The 17,698-nt window shown below is 41.4% G+C and overlaps 1 protein-coding gene and 1 long non-coding RNA gene across 6 annotated transcripts in view; one reads left to right on the top strand and one right to left on the bottom strand.

The window, feature by feature from the left end:
• Positions 1-17,698, bottom strand: part of ST6GAL2 (ST6 beta-galactoside alpha-2,6-sialyltransferase 2) — an 80,505-nt gene that overhangs the window by 14,902 nt on the left and 47,905 nt on the right. For all 4 annotated transcript variants that reach the window (XM_019428479.2, XM_019428480.2, XM_019428478.2 and 1 more), the window contains exons 3-5: positions 13,679-13,776; positions 11,668-11,769; positions 8,706-8,880 (exon numbers count right to left, since the gene is read on the bottom strand). In XM_019428479.2, the coding sequence (XP_019284024.2) occupies positions 8,706-8,880; positions 11,668-11,769; positions 13,679-13,776 (375 nt within the window). The remainder of the gene's footprint in view (positions 1-8,705; positions 8,881-11,667; positions 11,770-13,678; positions 13,777-17,698) is intronic.
• LOC109254528 (uncharacterized) lies at positions 5,830-17,657 on the top strand. 2 transcript variants are annotated; one of them, XR_008417804.1, is made up of 3 exons: positions 5,830-6,010; positions 6,502-7,375; positions 17,373-17,657. It is a non-coding gene; the product is annotated as an uncharacterized LOC109254528 (long non-coding RNA). The 2 variants fall into 2 exon arrangements; XR_002074841.2 differs by lacking the exon at positions 6,502-7,375.

Here is a 17,698-nt window from a genome sequence, read left to right as displayed (position 1 = left end):
TCCACCAAAAAACAGCTAGAACTGATTCATGAATTCAGCAGAGTCACAGGATGTAAAATCAATGCACAGAAATCAGTTGCATTCCTATACACCAACAATGAAGCAACAGAAAGAGAAATCAAGGAATCGATCCCATTTACAATTGCATCAAAATCCATAAAATACCTAGGAATAAATCTAACTAAAGAGGTGAAAAATCTATACGCTGAAAACTATAGAAAGCTTATGAAAGAAATTGAAGAATACACAAAAAATGGAAAAAGATTCCATGCTCCTGGATAGGAAGAACAAATATTGTTAAAATGTCGATACTACCCAAAGCAATCTACATATTCAATGCAATCCCTATCAAAATAACACCAGCATTCTTCACAGAGCTAGAACAAATAATCCTAAAATTTGTATGGAGCCAGAAAAGACCCCGAATAGCCAAAGCAATTTTGAAAAAGAAAACCAAAGCAGGAGGCATCACAATCCCAGACTTCAAGCTATACTACAAAGCTCTGATCATCAAGACTGATCATCAAGACAGTATGGTACTGGCACAAGAACAGACACTCAGATCAATGGAACAGAATAGCGAACCCAGAAATGGACCCACAAACTTATGGCCAACTAATCTTTGACAAAGCAGGAAAGAATATCCAATGGAATAAAGACAGTCTCTTCAGCAAGTGGTGCTGGGAAAACTGGACAGTGACATTCAGAAGAATGAACCTGGACCATTTTCTTACACCATACACAAAAATAAACTCAAAATGGATGAAAGACCTAAACATAAGACAGAAAGTCATCAAATTCCTGAGGAGAAAGCAAGCAAAAATCTCCTTGATCTTGGCTGCAGCAGCTTCTTACTCAACATGTCTCCGGAGGCAAAGGAAACAGAAGCAAAAATGAACTACTGGGACCTCATCAAAATAAAAAGCTTATGCACAGCGAAGGAAACAATCAGCAAAACTAAAAGGCAGCCGACAGAATGGGAGAAGATATTTGCAAATGACATATCAGATAAAGGGTTAGTATCCAAAATCTATAAAGAACTTATCAAACTCAACACCCAAAAAACAAATCATCCAGTGAAGAAATGGGCAAAAGACATGAATAGACACTTATCCAAGGAAGACATCCAGACGGCCAACTGACACATGAAAGAATGCTCAACAGCACTCATCATCAGGGAAATACAAATCAAAACCACAATGAGATACCACCTTACACCTGTCAGAATGGCTAACATTAACAACTCAGGCAACAACAGGTGTTGGCGAGGATGCGGAGAAAGAGGATCTCTTTTGCATTGTTGGTGGCAATGCAAGCTGGTGCAGCCACTCTGGAAAACGGTGTGGAGGTTCCTCAAAAAACTAAAAATAGAACTACCCTATGACCCAGCAACTGCACTACTAGGCATTTATCCAAGGGATACAGGTGTGCTGTTTCGAAGGGACACATGCACCCCCATGTTTATAGCAGCACTATCAACAATAGCCAAAGTATGGAAAGAGCCCAAATGTCCATCGATAGATGAATGGATAAAGAAGATGTGGTATATATGTATATATGTATACACACACACACACACACACACACACATATACACACAATGGAATATTACTTGGCAATCAAAAAGAACGAAATCTTGCCCTTTGCAACTATGTGGATGGAACTGGAGGGTATTACGCTAAGCGAAGTTAATCAGTCAGAAAAAGACAAATATCATATGACTTCACTCATATGAGGACTTTAAGAGACAAAACAGATGAACATAAGGGAAGGGAAGCAAAAATAATATAAAAACAGGGAAGGGGACAAAACATAAGAGATTCTTAAATATGGAGAACAAACAGAGGGTTACCGGAGGGGTTGTGGGAGGGGAGATGGGCTAAATGGGTAAGGGGCATTAAGGAATCTACTCCTGAAACCACCATTGCACTATATGCTAACTAATTTGGATGTAAGTTAAAAAAATAATTAAAAAAAAAAAAAGAAACCAAGAAGTTAAAAAAAATAATGAAATAGACATTATTCTTATTCTTGAAAAATCTTATTTTTATTATTTATTATTTGAAGTTAATTTTTAGAAATATTCTCCTGACTTTTTCTGAATGTACTTATTTACTTTATTAATACAACTAGCTATTCTAATAACAATTAAACCATGTTTTAGTTATTTAAACTAAAAAAAAAATGTTACAAAGAAAAATCTTATAAAGCAACAGAATCAGTCTCTCCCTTAAGGTTTGGTCAAAGCTTTGGACCAGTATCTATATTGGGATAAATAATCTCTAAATCTCCTTCGACTTACATATGTTAATAATGAGCTCTCTTAAAAAGTCAGGTTTTCATTAATTTTCACATAATGACCTTGTTAACAAAAGTCAGAATATATTCACACAGTTATATTACAATATTTTGAAAGATAGGGGCACCTGGATGGCTCAGTCGGTTGAGCGTCTGGCTTCAGCTCAGGTCATGACCTCATGGTTTGTGAGTTCTAGCCCCACATCGGGCTCTGTGCTGACAGCTCAGAGCCTGGAGCCTGTTTCGGATTCTGTGTCTCCCTCTCTCTCTGCCCTTCCCCCGCTTGCACTCTGTCTCTCTCTCTCTCTCTCTCAAAAATAAATAAAAAATTAAAAAAAAATTTAAAAATATTTTGAGAGACAATTATCACTAATCAACATACAACTTTGAATTAGGTTTCATGTTTAATTGCAGTGAATATTCATCTCTTTAGGAACGATTCTTCAAAATATTTTGTTTGGTAGAGTAGTTTGGTAATAACATGGGTTCGATTGTTTTAAAAAAAAGGGGGAAAACATAGTTCAAAAATGTTCATTTAGAAATCTGAGAGGACCACCTTCAGTACACATTATAGATATTAAATCTTTAATAAGTATCTTAGTAATATTAAAGCTTGTAATGAAAGTATAGTTTAATTCACTTGATATTAGTATGTATTTACATTTTGTCAATATTATAAAAATTGTTCACATATGTTCTTTAAGTCAGTTTTATTACAAAGAAAGCAAACTGAAGTTATTAGCTTTGATAAGTCCTTTATGTATGTGAATTAGAAACTTCTGGAATGTTTTGGGGGCGCCTGGGTGGCTCAGTTGGTTAAGCGTCCAACCTTGGCTCAGGTAGTGATGTCATGTTTCATGGGTTCGAGCCCTGATTCAGGCCCTGTGCTGACAGTTCAGACCTGTGTCTCCTTCTCCACCCCTCCCCTGCTCGTGCTCCGTCTCTCAAAAATAAATAAATATAAAAAAAAAAAAATTAAAGAGAAACTTCTGGAATGTTTTTCCAGTGAAGAGGCTCTCAGAGTTTGTTTTCTTCAATGGTAGGTCAATGTGTTCCTTAAATCCTACAACTCCCTGCTCTTTCTTTATAATCAGAAAAGGCAGTTCCTATTACTGTAAACAGAACAAGAAGAATTTATTCAGATGCAAGTTAAATATTTGTGCCTGAATCTGATGTTACTAGGACATCTTGCCCAAAAGGAAACTTCTCCATAGGAGCTGATAATACACAGATCCCACAGAACCCAGGAAAAAGTACAGTGCCTATTTGGGTATTGTGATCAGAGTTGACATTGATGCAGCAATATTTCCAACCCTGTTCTAAGGAACATTCAGAATGGTGCAGTGGACAGAAGTTACTTCTAGACCCTTCTTCCCTTCAACATGGTAGTTTTCCCCTTATCTGTAGGTTCAGTTACCCACGGTCACCTGCAGTCAGAAAGCAGATGATTCTCCTTCTGATAGGTCATCAGAAGCTCAGTGGTGGCCAAATGCCACATCCCAATGCGCATGTCATTCACCTTATGTCATCTCATCAAATGGGCATTTTATCTCCTCACACCATCAGAAGAAGGGTAAGCACATTGCAATAGCAGTTTGAGAGAAAGACTGTATTCATATAACTTTTATCATAATATATTGTTATAACCCAGAAGAACACTCATATACCTACCACAGCTCCTATCTACCAGGCAAGCCCACATGATTTGTGTGCCATCAAGGAGACTGCTGGTGCAGGACTAGGGGTTGCTAATGAAGGTACAAATGCTTCTGGAATGGGAGATGTTGGCTGAACTATCTGCCTGAATATTACTGAGGGCGGTTTCCTGAAATCAATGAGAGTTGGGACGTTGCTTATTGGTGCCCGAACTTATACCTGACTAATCAGTACATCCGAGAATCTGGGTGCCAAGATGATAAACCAACCAACCAAACAAACAAAAATCTACTTTTAAGAAGGACATTGACAGGTAGCTGTTACGTATATCATTTCACAAGTTTTCAAGGCATGAAAGAAGTCCATCAGTAATGATAAGAGTAAATTTTTTAGCTATGTCTTCAAAGAAACAAAGGAATAATGTATTATTGGTAGGATCCTGTGTTCTCCTGCTGAGCTAAATGCTTATCACCTTGATGGCATGTCTATCAATACAGGACCCGCAGACTTGATAGCTGAATTTCCTTCTAACTTCAGGATTCTAAAATGCCAGAAGGATGGTTCTCAAAGTACAGAACAAGGACCACAGCAGAAGCATCACTTAAAAACCTGTTAGAAATGCAAATTCTTGCCCCTTCCACCTTCCCAGAAACTCTAGGGGTGGGCCCACTTGTCTGTGTTTTAGAAAGGTATGGTAGCCAGCCTCCAGCATGGCCCCCAATGATCCCTACCTGGTATCCCCATCTTTGGGTAGTTCCATCCCACAACAATGGGACTGACTTGTGTAACAAATAGAATGTAGCCAAGGGGATAGATAGTTTATGACACCATAAAAAGTACTGAGACCTCCTTCTTGCTCTCTCCCTTGGATTGCCTGCTATAGGGAAGCCGGCTGCCATGTTGTGAGAGCATTCAAGTAGACCTATAGAGAGGTGTGGTAAGGAACTGAGGCCTCCAGTCAACAGCCATCTTGTGAGTGAACCATCCAGAAAACAGATCAGCCAAGCCAAGTCCAGACAGCTCAATGCAATCTCATGAAAGATACCAAGGTGAGCCGGCCAGCCAATCTGCTCCTACAATACTGACCACAGAAACTGTACAAGATAATAAATGCTTATTGTTCTGTCCAGTAGCTAAGTTTTGGGGTAATTTGCCTCACATCATTAGATATCTAATACATAAGCCCTCTCTGGGTGATTCTGACACATGTTAAACTTGAGAACTTCTCAAGTTCTAAGCTAAAACATTCATTCTCCAAATAATTACTTCTTGTACCTCCTATGCGCTAGGCTAAGAGCAGGAACACAATGGGAAAAGCACACACTTCCCAGCCCTTGATGCATCCTGCTCTCTTCCTTCATTGCCCAGTTTGTAATTTTATTTTATTTAGGGAAGGCACACCTATGTAATGTCTGTCACTCGGTGCACCATGAGTTCTTTGCCTGGTTTCCTCACCACTGGGCTGAGCCTGGGCTCAGCATCATGCTTGGCACATAGAGGGGCTTAATTAATACCTACTTATTGGATGACTTTCCCCTTCCATTTTCTCCACCTTCCTCCTGTATGATGAATTCAGGCACCAGGAACAAGTCTCCTAATACCACCAATGACATGACATTTAAAGGGTTCAAGGTGTGTTCCCCTGGGAATCTAACTACCATTTATTTCCATAGAAAGACATGTCTTTTGTGTTCAAAACAGTCAACTTTTAGAGTCCCTCTATTTCACACGTGCAGATTCATAAACACGTATAAGGAAAACGTATGCAGCGGGTTTAGAAACATCAGTAATTAAATGTGACACCATTTTCCTTTCCAGAAGAGCACATCCATAAAGCAAAGGGCCTCATCTTGCTTCACCTGCAATATGTTCCCCACAGGTGGAGCCCTGCGCTAATGAGGAAAACCAGGGCGTCAGAATATTGCTCTCCTCTGATAGAAAGCATCCTGCTGACCGCTGTACCTAGGCAGAGCCCAGCGCTGTGCACACAGAAACATCCTGATCTCACCGACCAGGTCTGCAATGGGTTCTTTTTGTCCAGTAATGAACATGAGAGGTTAGTGTCTGGACATGATGAGGTGGTGAGACAAGAAGTCAATAGTTTTTTTTTTTTTTTTCTACGTGACCTTAGAACACGTATTTGGAGAACACTTCTCAATAACAGAAAATAACTCATTGATTTTTAGAAATTCTTATGGCCGACAGATTGAGATGTGAGCGACATCATTCTGCTAATATTTAGGAACATCAGATAAGTTATAAGACAGACTCTGGCTCTCAGCATATTTCTGAGCAGGATCAAAGAGGAGGCAGACAGATAGCAAAATCAGCAGAGTATTCAGAGGGCGACTGGGGCTCTGCTGGGCACAGCCCACCCAGACTGCATCTCCCGTCCATCCTTAGTGAGAGCTCACTCTTAAATCTGGCCAGGGAAGGCAGGCCATGTCTTCTGTGACATCTGTATCCCCAGTCACAGAGCACAGCCCGCCCACTGGGAACTTAAGGCTTCCTTATCTGCTTGCTCTTTTTTCATTCTTCTGTGATTAGCAAAACTTAACAGCACTGTCCTATGCAACTTTGTGTGATGATGGAGGTGTTCTCCTGCACTGTCAAGACAGTGGCCGGCAGTGCACGTGGATACTAAGAACCTGAAATAAGGCAAGTGCAAGAGGAACTGAAGCTTTTCTCTCCTTTAATCCTAATTAATTTAAATTTGCATGGCCACATGTGGCTAATAGTTGTCACTCTGGGCAGGACAGTGGTAGAAAACAGGAACCATTGCCCATCGGCACACCAACTCATCTTTAGAAAGATTTTATGAGTCTCATTTCTCATATGAGCATATTTAAGGCTCACGGGGGTAAGTGACATGCCCATGATCAAAAAGCTGGTAAAGGGCAGAGAAGAATTTACACTTAACCTGCCAGACCCAGCCTCCACTCCTGCAATGACGTCAAACTGCATTCCTCCATATTCGTGTAAAAGCAGCCTCTAAGGCAAGTATCAGCCTCTGAAAACTCCAAATTCTCAGTAAATAGCTATGAAAGGAAGCTGGCCATGTGTGGCAGGATTCCTTCCAACAAAAACACATGGGAAAATATTTCTCTCCAGCTATGACTATGTGAGTCTTTCAACTGCACATTGCTGTAAGTATATCTGACAGCCCCCACTGTGCTCTAAAACTTCTGCTCCAAGCAAGTAGAAGCCCCATGAATTCGTGAGAAGGCAACAATATGAAAATGATTTTATTAAACTTCCGCCACATCCCGTTACGCTGTCTAAGCATTATGCTCTCCTACTTACCCTTTGCTGACAAACTGGATTATACTTTCTTTCCTAAAGCAACAGGATCCCACGAAACTGTGCAAAAGATAAAGACACTACGATTTCAAAAAACTGATTTGGACACAGAGTGTCAAAGGTATGACTTTAAAAGGGGGTTAGCTATACTTAAGGCAGCTAATCTACAGAGTCATATCGTAAATTCTGTCTTGAACTCTAGGTAAAATAGTTCACATTATTGCAATACCAGAAACTCACTCCAAAATCCACAGGCCTCCATTCAGATACTTGTGTGTCCCGTATCCATAACGAAAACAGTGCTATCTCTCCTTTATTCAGAGGGACCCAATCTGCAGCCCAAATTAAGACGCAGGGTGGCTAATTCCTTGAAATTAGGCGGGGAGAACATCACAGTTTTTTGTGGACACAACTAACATCCTTTGGTTCCACTACAGCTTTCATATTGCCAAGGGGATCGAGGATATTCCTTAATATTACCCTACTCGGGTAAAATCAAAGAGATAATGGGATGATTAGCTGAATCATGGGTAAAGAGGTAGAGTAAAACCACAAATTTTGGAGGATCAAAGCCTGGCTGCAATATATATATATATATAAAATAAGCTAAGTGTGATGATCCTGTTATATGAAAAAAATTCATTTTTTAGATTAGAGCTAGTGGACTCTGGCAGCAAGAGCTGTACAAGGTCTTAGAATTAGTCTCAACAAAGCCTGCACTTGCTATCTTGCAGCACATGACACTATCCTACGGTCACAAATTCAGCTCCTCAATCTGGTATCACGTAAACAATGTGAATGGGTGAGTGGCTAGTGGATCACAGATGACCCAGGTGGGGTCTGTGTGTCTTCCCCCTTGAATCCAGTGGGGCCTTGACTACTCTGACCCGCAGAAGAGTGCAAGTGACATTGTGCAGGTCTCTAGGCCTCAACCTTAAGAAACAGGCAGCTTCTATTTCCTGCCTTTTGGCACACTTGCCAGGGGCCATGAGCTCCCATGTAAGAAGCCCGAGTACCCTGAGACCACCATGCAAGAGACCACGTGCAGGCACAAAGTCAATAGTCCTGGCTGAGCCCGCCCTCCCAGCCATCCGCGCCACAGGGGCCAACTACGGGAGTGTAGCCATCCCATGAAGCAGGTGAATACCATGAAGTGATTCCCACTGAAGCCTGTGGAACAGAAGAATAACCCAGCCAAGCCTGTCCTGACCCACAAAACCGACAGAAAATAAGTTTTTGCTGTACACCTTGCAATTCTGGGGGCAGTTATCACGTACCAATAGAAAACTGGAAAAAACAGAGTGTTTCTACTATCTTCAGCTTATCTATGCTTCCTCTAAAACCAACTTTTAATTGTTCTGATTAAATAACATAACTGTACATTTGCTAAATACTAAGCCTAACCCTAACCCTGAGTGCCTGCCTGATTATCCATTTTTATATATACCTACCAATGAAGCCAGAAGATGGTGGGTTGGGCTGAATCTTCTCCTTGGTGTTCTCCTGAATAATGTCCCAAAGCTGCCATATAAATTTAGGATGAAGAATGTAAAATGGCTGATTTGGGTTTCTCTGCCGGTGCTGAACATATGGAGTGAACAGGTTGTAATCTGGTTTCTTGTACCACTAAGAAAAAAAAAAAATCAACACAATCAAGTACAGAGAACCACACTGTGAAAAGGAAACAGGTCAGCACGGGGGTGGGGTTGGAGACTATTTAGAGGCTAAGGGCCGGGGAGAAGGAGGTGAAGTACAGGCACTGCCTCATGGATGAGGGAACCAGAACAAAAAGAGATAGGGTCCCAGCCCTGAGGGACAAGGATTTGTTCTTTAGTGAAATATGGAAGATGAGCTAGGGCAGGGGCCCCAGACTTCTCTGTAAAGGGCCAGGTAGTAAACCCTTGAGGCTTTGTGGGCCAGACAGTCTCTTTTGCAACTAGTCGATGCTTCTATTGTACTGAGAAAGTCACAGAAGATACATCATGAATGAGGATGGCTGTGTTCCAATACAACTTTATTTACAAAATGGGGCCAGATTTGGTCCACGGCTATAATGTGCTGACCCTGGGGCTTCAATCAGTGTATTTCAAAACATATTTTTCATATGTAATACACAGTGACAGAAAGCATATCAGTTATTGCCTAGGTCTGGGGCAGTGCTGGGAAGACCGATAGGTAGGGCACAAGGAACTCTTGGGAGTGCTGAAAATATTCCATTTCTTACCTGCGGTGGTGGATACATGACTATATATATTTGCTAATACTCATCAACATGTACCCTTCCACTGACTGTACATGTTACTGTATGAAAAAATGTACAATAAGGTTGATTTACTTAAAAAAATTTTTTTAATGTTTATTTTTGAAGGAGAGAGACAGAACGTGAGCGGGAGAGGGGCAGAGAGAGAGGGAGACACAGAATCCGAAACAGGCTCCAGGCTCAGAGCCAGACATGGGGCTCTGAGGGAGGAGGGCACAGAGCCAGACATGGGGCTCGAACTCACAATCTGTGAGATCATGACCTGAGTGAAGTTAGTCGCCCAACCAACTGAGCCACCCAGGCGCCCCTAGGTTTACTTTTAAATGTCTTCAGAACATCTGAGGTGCCACCATGAAAAAATGGGATTTGGAGGTATGTGGGGGAGAGACTTAGTTCATAAGGCTCTGAGGGCCCTGTTATCTCTTCAAACAGACACCTTCAGGAAACAGTAGATACGCACTGAGATCCCAAGTAATATTCCATGGTTGAATGGGTTCTGTGGCTTTAACAATTTTGAAAAGGACTGGGGCCAATCATCTTTTGTAAACTTTGCCCCCAAGCCAAGAGGCAGCAGAAGGGAAGCAAGAGGGGTATGGGCCTCAGTTTCTTCACCCCTCCTCCTGCTCCCCAGAACACAGGCCACCCAGAAAGCAGCCTGGTTGCCTGGGTTTCAGCACTGTTGCTGTCCCCTCCATCGGGTTGGACAGCTCTGTGCCCTGGGCTTGGATGCTTCCCAAGGAGGAAGAAACAAGGTCCAATAGCTAGAGCTCTCAGTCTGTCCACAGATAGTGAGAAAGCTGTCAGAACTTAAAACCAGAGAACTTCAGACCGGAAAGGAAGCTGAAGAGTTCCAACATGCATTTCGTGCCAGATTCTCAGTAGACGGTACCTGTGAAAATCAGCCAGAGAGCTTTCTCAGAAACTACACACTGGGGCTGTAAGTGGTATGTCAGGAAATGGGGCTCTGACAGATACATTTGAAAAAATACTCTCCAGGTGATTCTGGTTTGCGCTCCTGGTTAAGAACCAGTTAGGATTAAAAGAGAGAGGGAAGCAAACCATAAAAGACTCAAATGTAGAGAACAAACTGAGGGTTGCCAGAGGGGTGATGGTGCGGGGAGGGGCTAAGTGGGTGAGGGGCATTAAGGAGGGCACTTGTTGGGTCTTTTACTCCTGAAATCATTACTACACTATATGTTAACTAACTTGGATTTAAGTACAATTTAAAAAATTTTTTTTAAAAAGAACCAGTTAGGAATCATGCTAGTTAAATGTCCAGCCTTGGTCTCAAGATGAACAGTGACACAACAGCCCCAGAAGGACCCATCTGACCTTGGGCCGCTGCTCTCTTGGGAAGTCCTCTTGGTAAAGCCAAGGCCTGTTCCCTCATTTCCATCATCTTAAGAAGGATGCATTCTTTTGGGTCATGACAGAACAAGTTGAAAGACGCTCAGTGGCACAGCAGACATTATCTTTCATGAGGCTAAAACTATCACACTTCTTTCCCAGCCTTCCTTAAAAGACAAGTGCATCGGCTTTTCATCCAAGTTCTCACCAGAAGTAACTAGCTGCTTGTTTAGATAGGCAATGATTTGCCAGAATGCCATGAATGTAACTTGCTTATATTTTGATGGCTAGCAGTAATCTTGTTTACACTATATCACATAAGGTAAGAAAGGTTTAGAGGAAAAAGCCAGAGTTGCACACTCAAGAAAAGTCTGTAACAGGTTCCACTTAAAGGGCAGTGAGCTGTTGATTCACAAAGTTTAGATTCTCTTATCAAGCACTTTGAATTTATTTCAGAAGGTCTCGTAACTACGTGGAAAGTGATGTAACCCTATCACAATGGAAAACTCTGAGTTTACTTGGCTCAACTTCCAGTGTAACTAGGAATTTCTGAACATTTAGGGCACTGTGATTTGTTTTTGTTTTTAAATCTTCCAGAGCAAAAGCCCTTTTTTCATTAGATAGGTCACGTTCACCAAGTACGCTACCGGAACTGGGTATCAAAATGGTATGAACGCCCATGTATTTCAGTAGTGCCCATGATTGGTTTCATTCTGTGAAAGCTTAATCCTTGACTTGCTCCCATTATTAATCAGTCAAAGGCACTGTCTGATCAGTAGGGTAAGGGCACCAAAGGGAACACTTACCAGGTTAAGATTTGCAGAGTAAGGAGCAGGGTCCCAGGCCACCAAAATGACGTTTTTATACAATGAACTGTCAATGAAGTGATGATTGGGGTTGGTCAGAATCTGCAAATACATACAGAAATCATTTCAAAGCGAGTGGCTCTTCAAAATTATATTTTTAAAAAGAGGAAAGTTTAAAAAAATGAATCAGAGCAAGAAAAACAAAGTTACTCAGACTTTACTATTTTCCTCTGGGGGAGTGAGAGAGGCAGGCATTGCACGCTAATGAACCTGAAGAAATATCTGGGGAAACTAGGGTTAAAAATAAAATTTAGGAGGGGTGCGTGGGTGGCTCTGTCAGTTACCCGTCTTGACTTCAGCTCAGGGCATGATCTCATGGTTCATGAGTTCCAGTCCCCAGTCAGGCTCTGTGTTCACAGCCCAAAGCCTGGAGTCTCCCTGGGATTCTGTGTCTCCCTCTGTCTCTCTGCCCCTCCCCCATTCTTGTTCTGTCTCTCTCTCTCTCTCAAATATAAATAAACATTAAAAAAATTTAAAAAACAAAATAAAATAAAATTTACGAGTTCTTACATTTTCATCAGCATTATACCCATAGCCAGTGGTATTGAATCAGCTCCTGAAAGATGTGATGCCTTAGCTAATTTGCCACCCCCGACCTCCTCTCTAATTGCCTTCACAGACAACTGGAGAAGGAGGCACAGATATGAATGACCCACGTTATTAAGGCGCCTTCAGAGTGCCAGCCTCAGGACAAATGGAACAGGGACAGCCAGCAGACTGGTGACAGCCCACATGTGACTTCCTCCCTCTGTGGTCCTAGAGGAGTCCTTCGATCTCACCTGCCAATCGTCTTTTTTAAACTACAGCTTTGGAGGAGAAAAAAAAAAATTGGTTTTCCTCAGTGTTGAGGTGCAACTTTTCACAGTTTTTAAGATGCACTCTCTTTCTTCATACAGATTTCTCAAGTCAGGACATATTTTACAGGTGGCATGTATTTTAATTTGTGGGGATGATTAGCTAAAAAGCTGGAAGTGTTAATAAATGAATGGCGACTCTTACAATCCATGCTGTCTATGAAGCAAGGAAACATGGCGATTGTTTTTTCCCTTGCTGCAGGCTGCCTGGCTCAGGGTCCCAGGCAGAAAGCTAATCTTTTCTTCTGCAAGCAACTTGTCATAAATCATCCATCACCTCATGTTCTTTCTATATAGTTTGAAACTCTAGAAACTGCCATGGTTTTGAGAATAATTTTGCTTTGAATTTGGAAAACATTTGTATGAAGAACACCAAAAAGAGAAATACTTCCATTTTCAACAATTTCATTTTTAAAATTTTCAGATAATGGACTAAAGTTTCCAAGCCACCCTACTGACCCTTGGATTTTGTAGCCTTTGCTTTTTCTTCCCTTCATCCCTTACCTTTCACACCACCATGATTTTTTTCTAAATTTAACTGTCCTTTGCTCCATCGGTAATATACAACACACTAAGACTATGATTATATATATATATACACATACATATGCAAATATGGATATCCATACATGTTTCTTTTTTTTTTTTTCAACGTTTTATTTTATTTTTGAGATGGAGAGAGACACAGCATGAATGGGGGAGGGGCAGAGAGAGAGGGAACACAGAATCGGAAGCAGGCTCCAGGCTCTGAGCCATCAGCCCAGAGCCCAACGCGGGGCTCGAACTCGCGGACCGCGAGATAGTGACCTGAGCCGAAGTCGGACGCTCAACCGACTGAGCCACCCAGGCGCCCCAATACATGTTTCTATATCTTCTCTGATTTTTCCTTTTAATCTTATTTACTCATTTCTTCCTAGTCATGTCACACATAAATGCCTATTTATCTGCATTTTTTCTCATCAATTCTTTTATGATTACAAGAACCTACAAATAAGCAAGACCATGGTCATGTACAACTGGGTAATTTCTCTTCATTCACCCAGTTAAACTATTTACCTATAAAATGTACATGCATGAAAACACTCCATCCATCTTACCTGGGAATTAATGATGCGCACGGTGGTTTTATTTCCAACATCTTTCTCATAGCCACGTGTAGGTGCCGAGTTAAATCTCAAAACTGCATCATGAGAATCTAAGAACACATGAGTGACAAAGTTACTTTATTTTTTGCTGTAGAATCAACATAATTTAGAAAAAGTTTTAAAGCAAATTTTTTAATACCTGAAGCTAACTGGAAACAACCAATATAGTTAAGATACCCATACATGTCATTTTCAGTGTCTGTAGTGTTTATTTCGAATGAGGTCTTCGCTAGGGGACAAATCAGCATGGGAATATATGAATCCATTACATGTGGTCTAATGTCCTCTCAGATATATGTAGATACTTGTTATGTGTTCATATTCTTTAAAGGGGGCATGCTTTATGCGGGCATTCTCTTAGAGATTCCAGTGTATTTCGAAGATGGAATCTATGGGAGCAGACAAAGGCTGCAGACAGAGGCTGCTTGTTTGTGGCCTCTTATTGCTTTAGAGCACGAAGGCTGCTCATGGTGTCGCTAAAGAGGCCACTTGTGCCAGGACAAGGACATCTCCCACACAGTGAGAGCCACAGCCTTCAGTGCAACTTTTATACCTTGGGGTACTGGTTTGTGCTTAAAAAGAACACCAGCCCTATAGAACACTGTACTTTAACTATACTGGAATTGAAATTTAAAAGTTGAAAAAGAAAGAAGGAAAGAAAGAAAGAAAGAAAGAAAGAAAGAAAGAAAGAAAGAAAGAAAACCAGCTGATTTCTGTGCTTTACAAATTGCTGCTGATTCCCAGAAGGCCCACGTGAGAGCAATCGAGAGCATTCTGCATTTCCAGTAATGGTATGACCAACTGCCACAGGACTGGAGGACGGGAGACACCACCAGTGGTACTGGCTGCCGAGGCTCTTTACACTCTTTAAGGGCACACCTTGGTTCACCGAGCCTCGACTACAACATAAATCTGTGTCTCTCTTCATTCAACTTGACAGACTTCCTCAAGTTCTCAGGGGTCCCGGGTGAAAACACACCTCCCACATCCTGGAGGCTGACGAGGACACGAAGAGCTAGAGGTAGGCTAGATGGGAATGGGGACACGTTCCCTTTCCACAAAGCAGTCTAGATGCATGCATATGTCTTGAAATCTCCCAAGCCAGCTACTGTGTTGCCCAGAAACTAGAGTTAATCAGCAATAAGGGAATCGCTACGGGCTATCTTTAGCTTCAAAAATTCTATGCACATTTCAAGCTTACCTTGGAGCAACAACAATGCCTCTGTCTGCGTGAGAGAGAGGTAAGGTTATGTATTTCTGATTCACCAAAGAGCCTGTAGACGTGCCCTATGTTTACCGTGACCATACCCCACACAAGTCCTTAAAGCAGGGCACCTCCTTGAGTGTGCTGCTCCCTCCTGAGCAGTCTTCCTAGGAGAGACTTTCCTACTCCCTAAGTAGCAGAGACTGGGCACACATGCCACCATTGAAACAACGTTACCTTAGGGGGCGCCTGGGTGTCTCAGTCAGTTAAGCATCTGACTTCAGCTCAGGTCATGATCTCACATGGATTTGAACACTGTGGATTTGAACCCTGTGTCCGGCTCTGTACTGACAGCTCAGAGCCTGGAGCCTGCTTCAGATTCTGTGTCTCCCTCCCTCTCTCTGCCCCTGCCCTGCTCGCACTCTGTCTCTCTCTCAAAAATAAACAAACATTAAAAAGAAAAACAAGCAAAACACAGTTATCTTAGGTGCCTTTCTTGACGGGCCCTGAACTCAGAAGAATTTGTATTCCAGTTTTGAGCACCAAAATTAAACAGAACACAAAGAATGAATAACGGGTACTTGACTACGTAATTGAAAAAATTCTAAAGGGGAGCCTTGGGTGGCTCAGGGGGTTAATCTGACTTCAACTCAGCTCATGATCTCGAGGTTTGTGAGTTCGAGCCACATGCCAAGCTCTCTGCTGTTATCACAGAGCCCACTTCAGATCCTCTGTTCCCCTCTTTCTCTGCCTCTCCCCAGCTCGTTCTCTCTCTCTCAAAAATAAACAAATAAGCATTAAAAAAATTCTACAGTGTTCTTTTAGGGGAAATGGTGCAGGGGGGAGCAAGCTGTGACCACCTGTTTTAGTAAATAAAGCTGGACCACAACACAGACATAGTCATTTGTTTATCTATTGTCTGTAATGGCAGAGGTGAGTTGTGACAGTGACTCCTATGGCTCACAAAAACTAAAATATTTACTACTTGGTTCTTAAAGAAATAAATAAAGAGGTTTGCCAATGTTTACATTCTAGGTGATCCATGCTTTGAATAAATGATGCCTCACAACCTGAACACTTTCTATTTTCTTTACAATATAAGCACTTGTTCATATATATATATATATATTTTTTTTTTTTTTGTAATGAGCTGTTTGGTTATTTATTTTTATTGGATAGTATTTTCTCACACAAATTCAAATGCTATTGGAGTCAGAAAAATTTGATTACCCAAAGCAGTGGTTCTCACGTTTTGGTCTTAGAACCCTCTTACACTCTTGAAAATTATTGACAACACAAAGTTCTTTTGTTTATTTGGATTATATCTGTCAATATATGCCTACTTCGGAAGCAAAATAGAAAATAAAGATGTTTTGGGGCGCCTGGGTGGCTCAGTCGGTTAAGCGTCCGACTTCGGCTCAGGTCACGATCTCACGGTCCGTGAGTTCAAGCCCCGTGTCGGGCTCTGTGCTGACTGCTCAGAACCTGGAGCCTGTTTCAGATTCTGTGTCTCCCTCTCTCTCTGACCCTCCCCTGTTCATTCTCTGTCTCTCTCTGTCTCAAAAATAAATAAATGTTAAAAAAAATTAAAAAAAAAAGAAAACTTAAAGATGTTTATTAATTAACTGATTATTATTTTCTTAAAGTAGGCTTCATGCCCAGCATGGAGCCCAAGGTGGGCCTTGAACTGACCACTCTGAGACCAACACCTGAGCTGAGATCCAGAGTCAGATGCTTAACCGACCAAGCCACCCAGGCACCTTTACTTACTCATTTATTTTAAAATAAAATATTTTTATGAAAAATAACCATATTCAAAAAATAGAGGACTTGCACTGGTTTAAATGTCTGCAAATCTCTTTAACGCCTGGCTTTTCAGAAGACAGTTGGTTTCTCTTAACTGCTTCTGCATTCTGTTGCAACATATTGCTTTAGTTGAAGTATATGAACCCTCCGATATATCTTTGAAAATGTAAGGAGTACTTAAAGTCTTTCCACATTACTGAGAATATTCTTCTTTGATACTTCATCAAAACTTGACAAGTGCTACTTTCTTAAAAAAGCTTTCCTAATGTGGAATGTGAAACCGTATCAATGAACTTGCCATGCTCTGTTACATTAAAATCCATTCAAATAGTTCATCTTGCTCTTAAAATGGATGATTCACCCACGCATGATTTTGCAGCATTGTGCAACGGTCATTTGGAACTACCAATTTAATAAGTTATGCAGATCTTCCAAATATTGATGCACATCATTATAAGGTATCCCCCCAAGTCACAGCAGTTAATATTACCATGCATCTCATCAGTTTTTAAGGCTGGGACACTTCTAAGTTTGAAAGAGTGCCTCATGGGGTTAATGAGGTTGAAACTAGCAGAAAGTTTAAAGCTTGTTTTTCTGAGAACTGTTCCCCCCTAATCAGCTGCTGTGTCTTTTCAGACCCCACTAACAAACTCACTTAGCTATTTCTGCAGAAGCCTGGACTCAAGGTCAACTGATATGGTTCCAGCCTAGGAACAAGCAAAGCCCGGCATTCCTTACTCGAGATTACAAGCCCAAGACCCCCTCCAGTTTATACTGGCTCTCAGAGCAAGCCCATAACCCCTCTCCTCATCTGAAGACAACCTCCTGACATCAGGGGCTGAATTCTGCCTCCTTCCAGAGTTAAGTCTCCACCTCAAGGGAACATGGGGTATATGTTACAATAAATGTTTGCTCAATGAACATGCTATCTTTCCTTATGAGTAGTTGTTAAGTTTCCTTGC

Source organism: Panthera pardus, unplaced genomic scaffold, assembly GCF_024362965.1.
Source record: "Panthera pardus isolate Hobbes unplaced genomic scaffold, ASM2436296v1 HiC_scaffold_25, whole genome shotgun sequence".
Lineage (NCBI taxonomy): Eukaryota > Metazoa > Chordata > Mammalia > Carnivora > Felidae > Panthera > Panthera pardus.
Note: the sequence above shows the minus strand (reverse complement) of the source record. Positions and strands in the feature narration are given on the sequence as shown.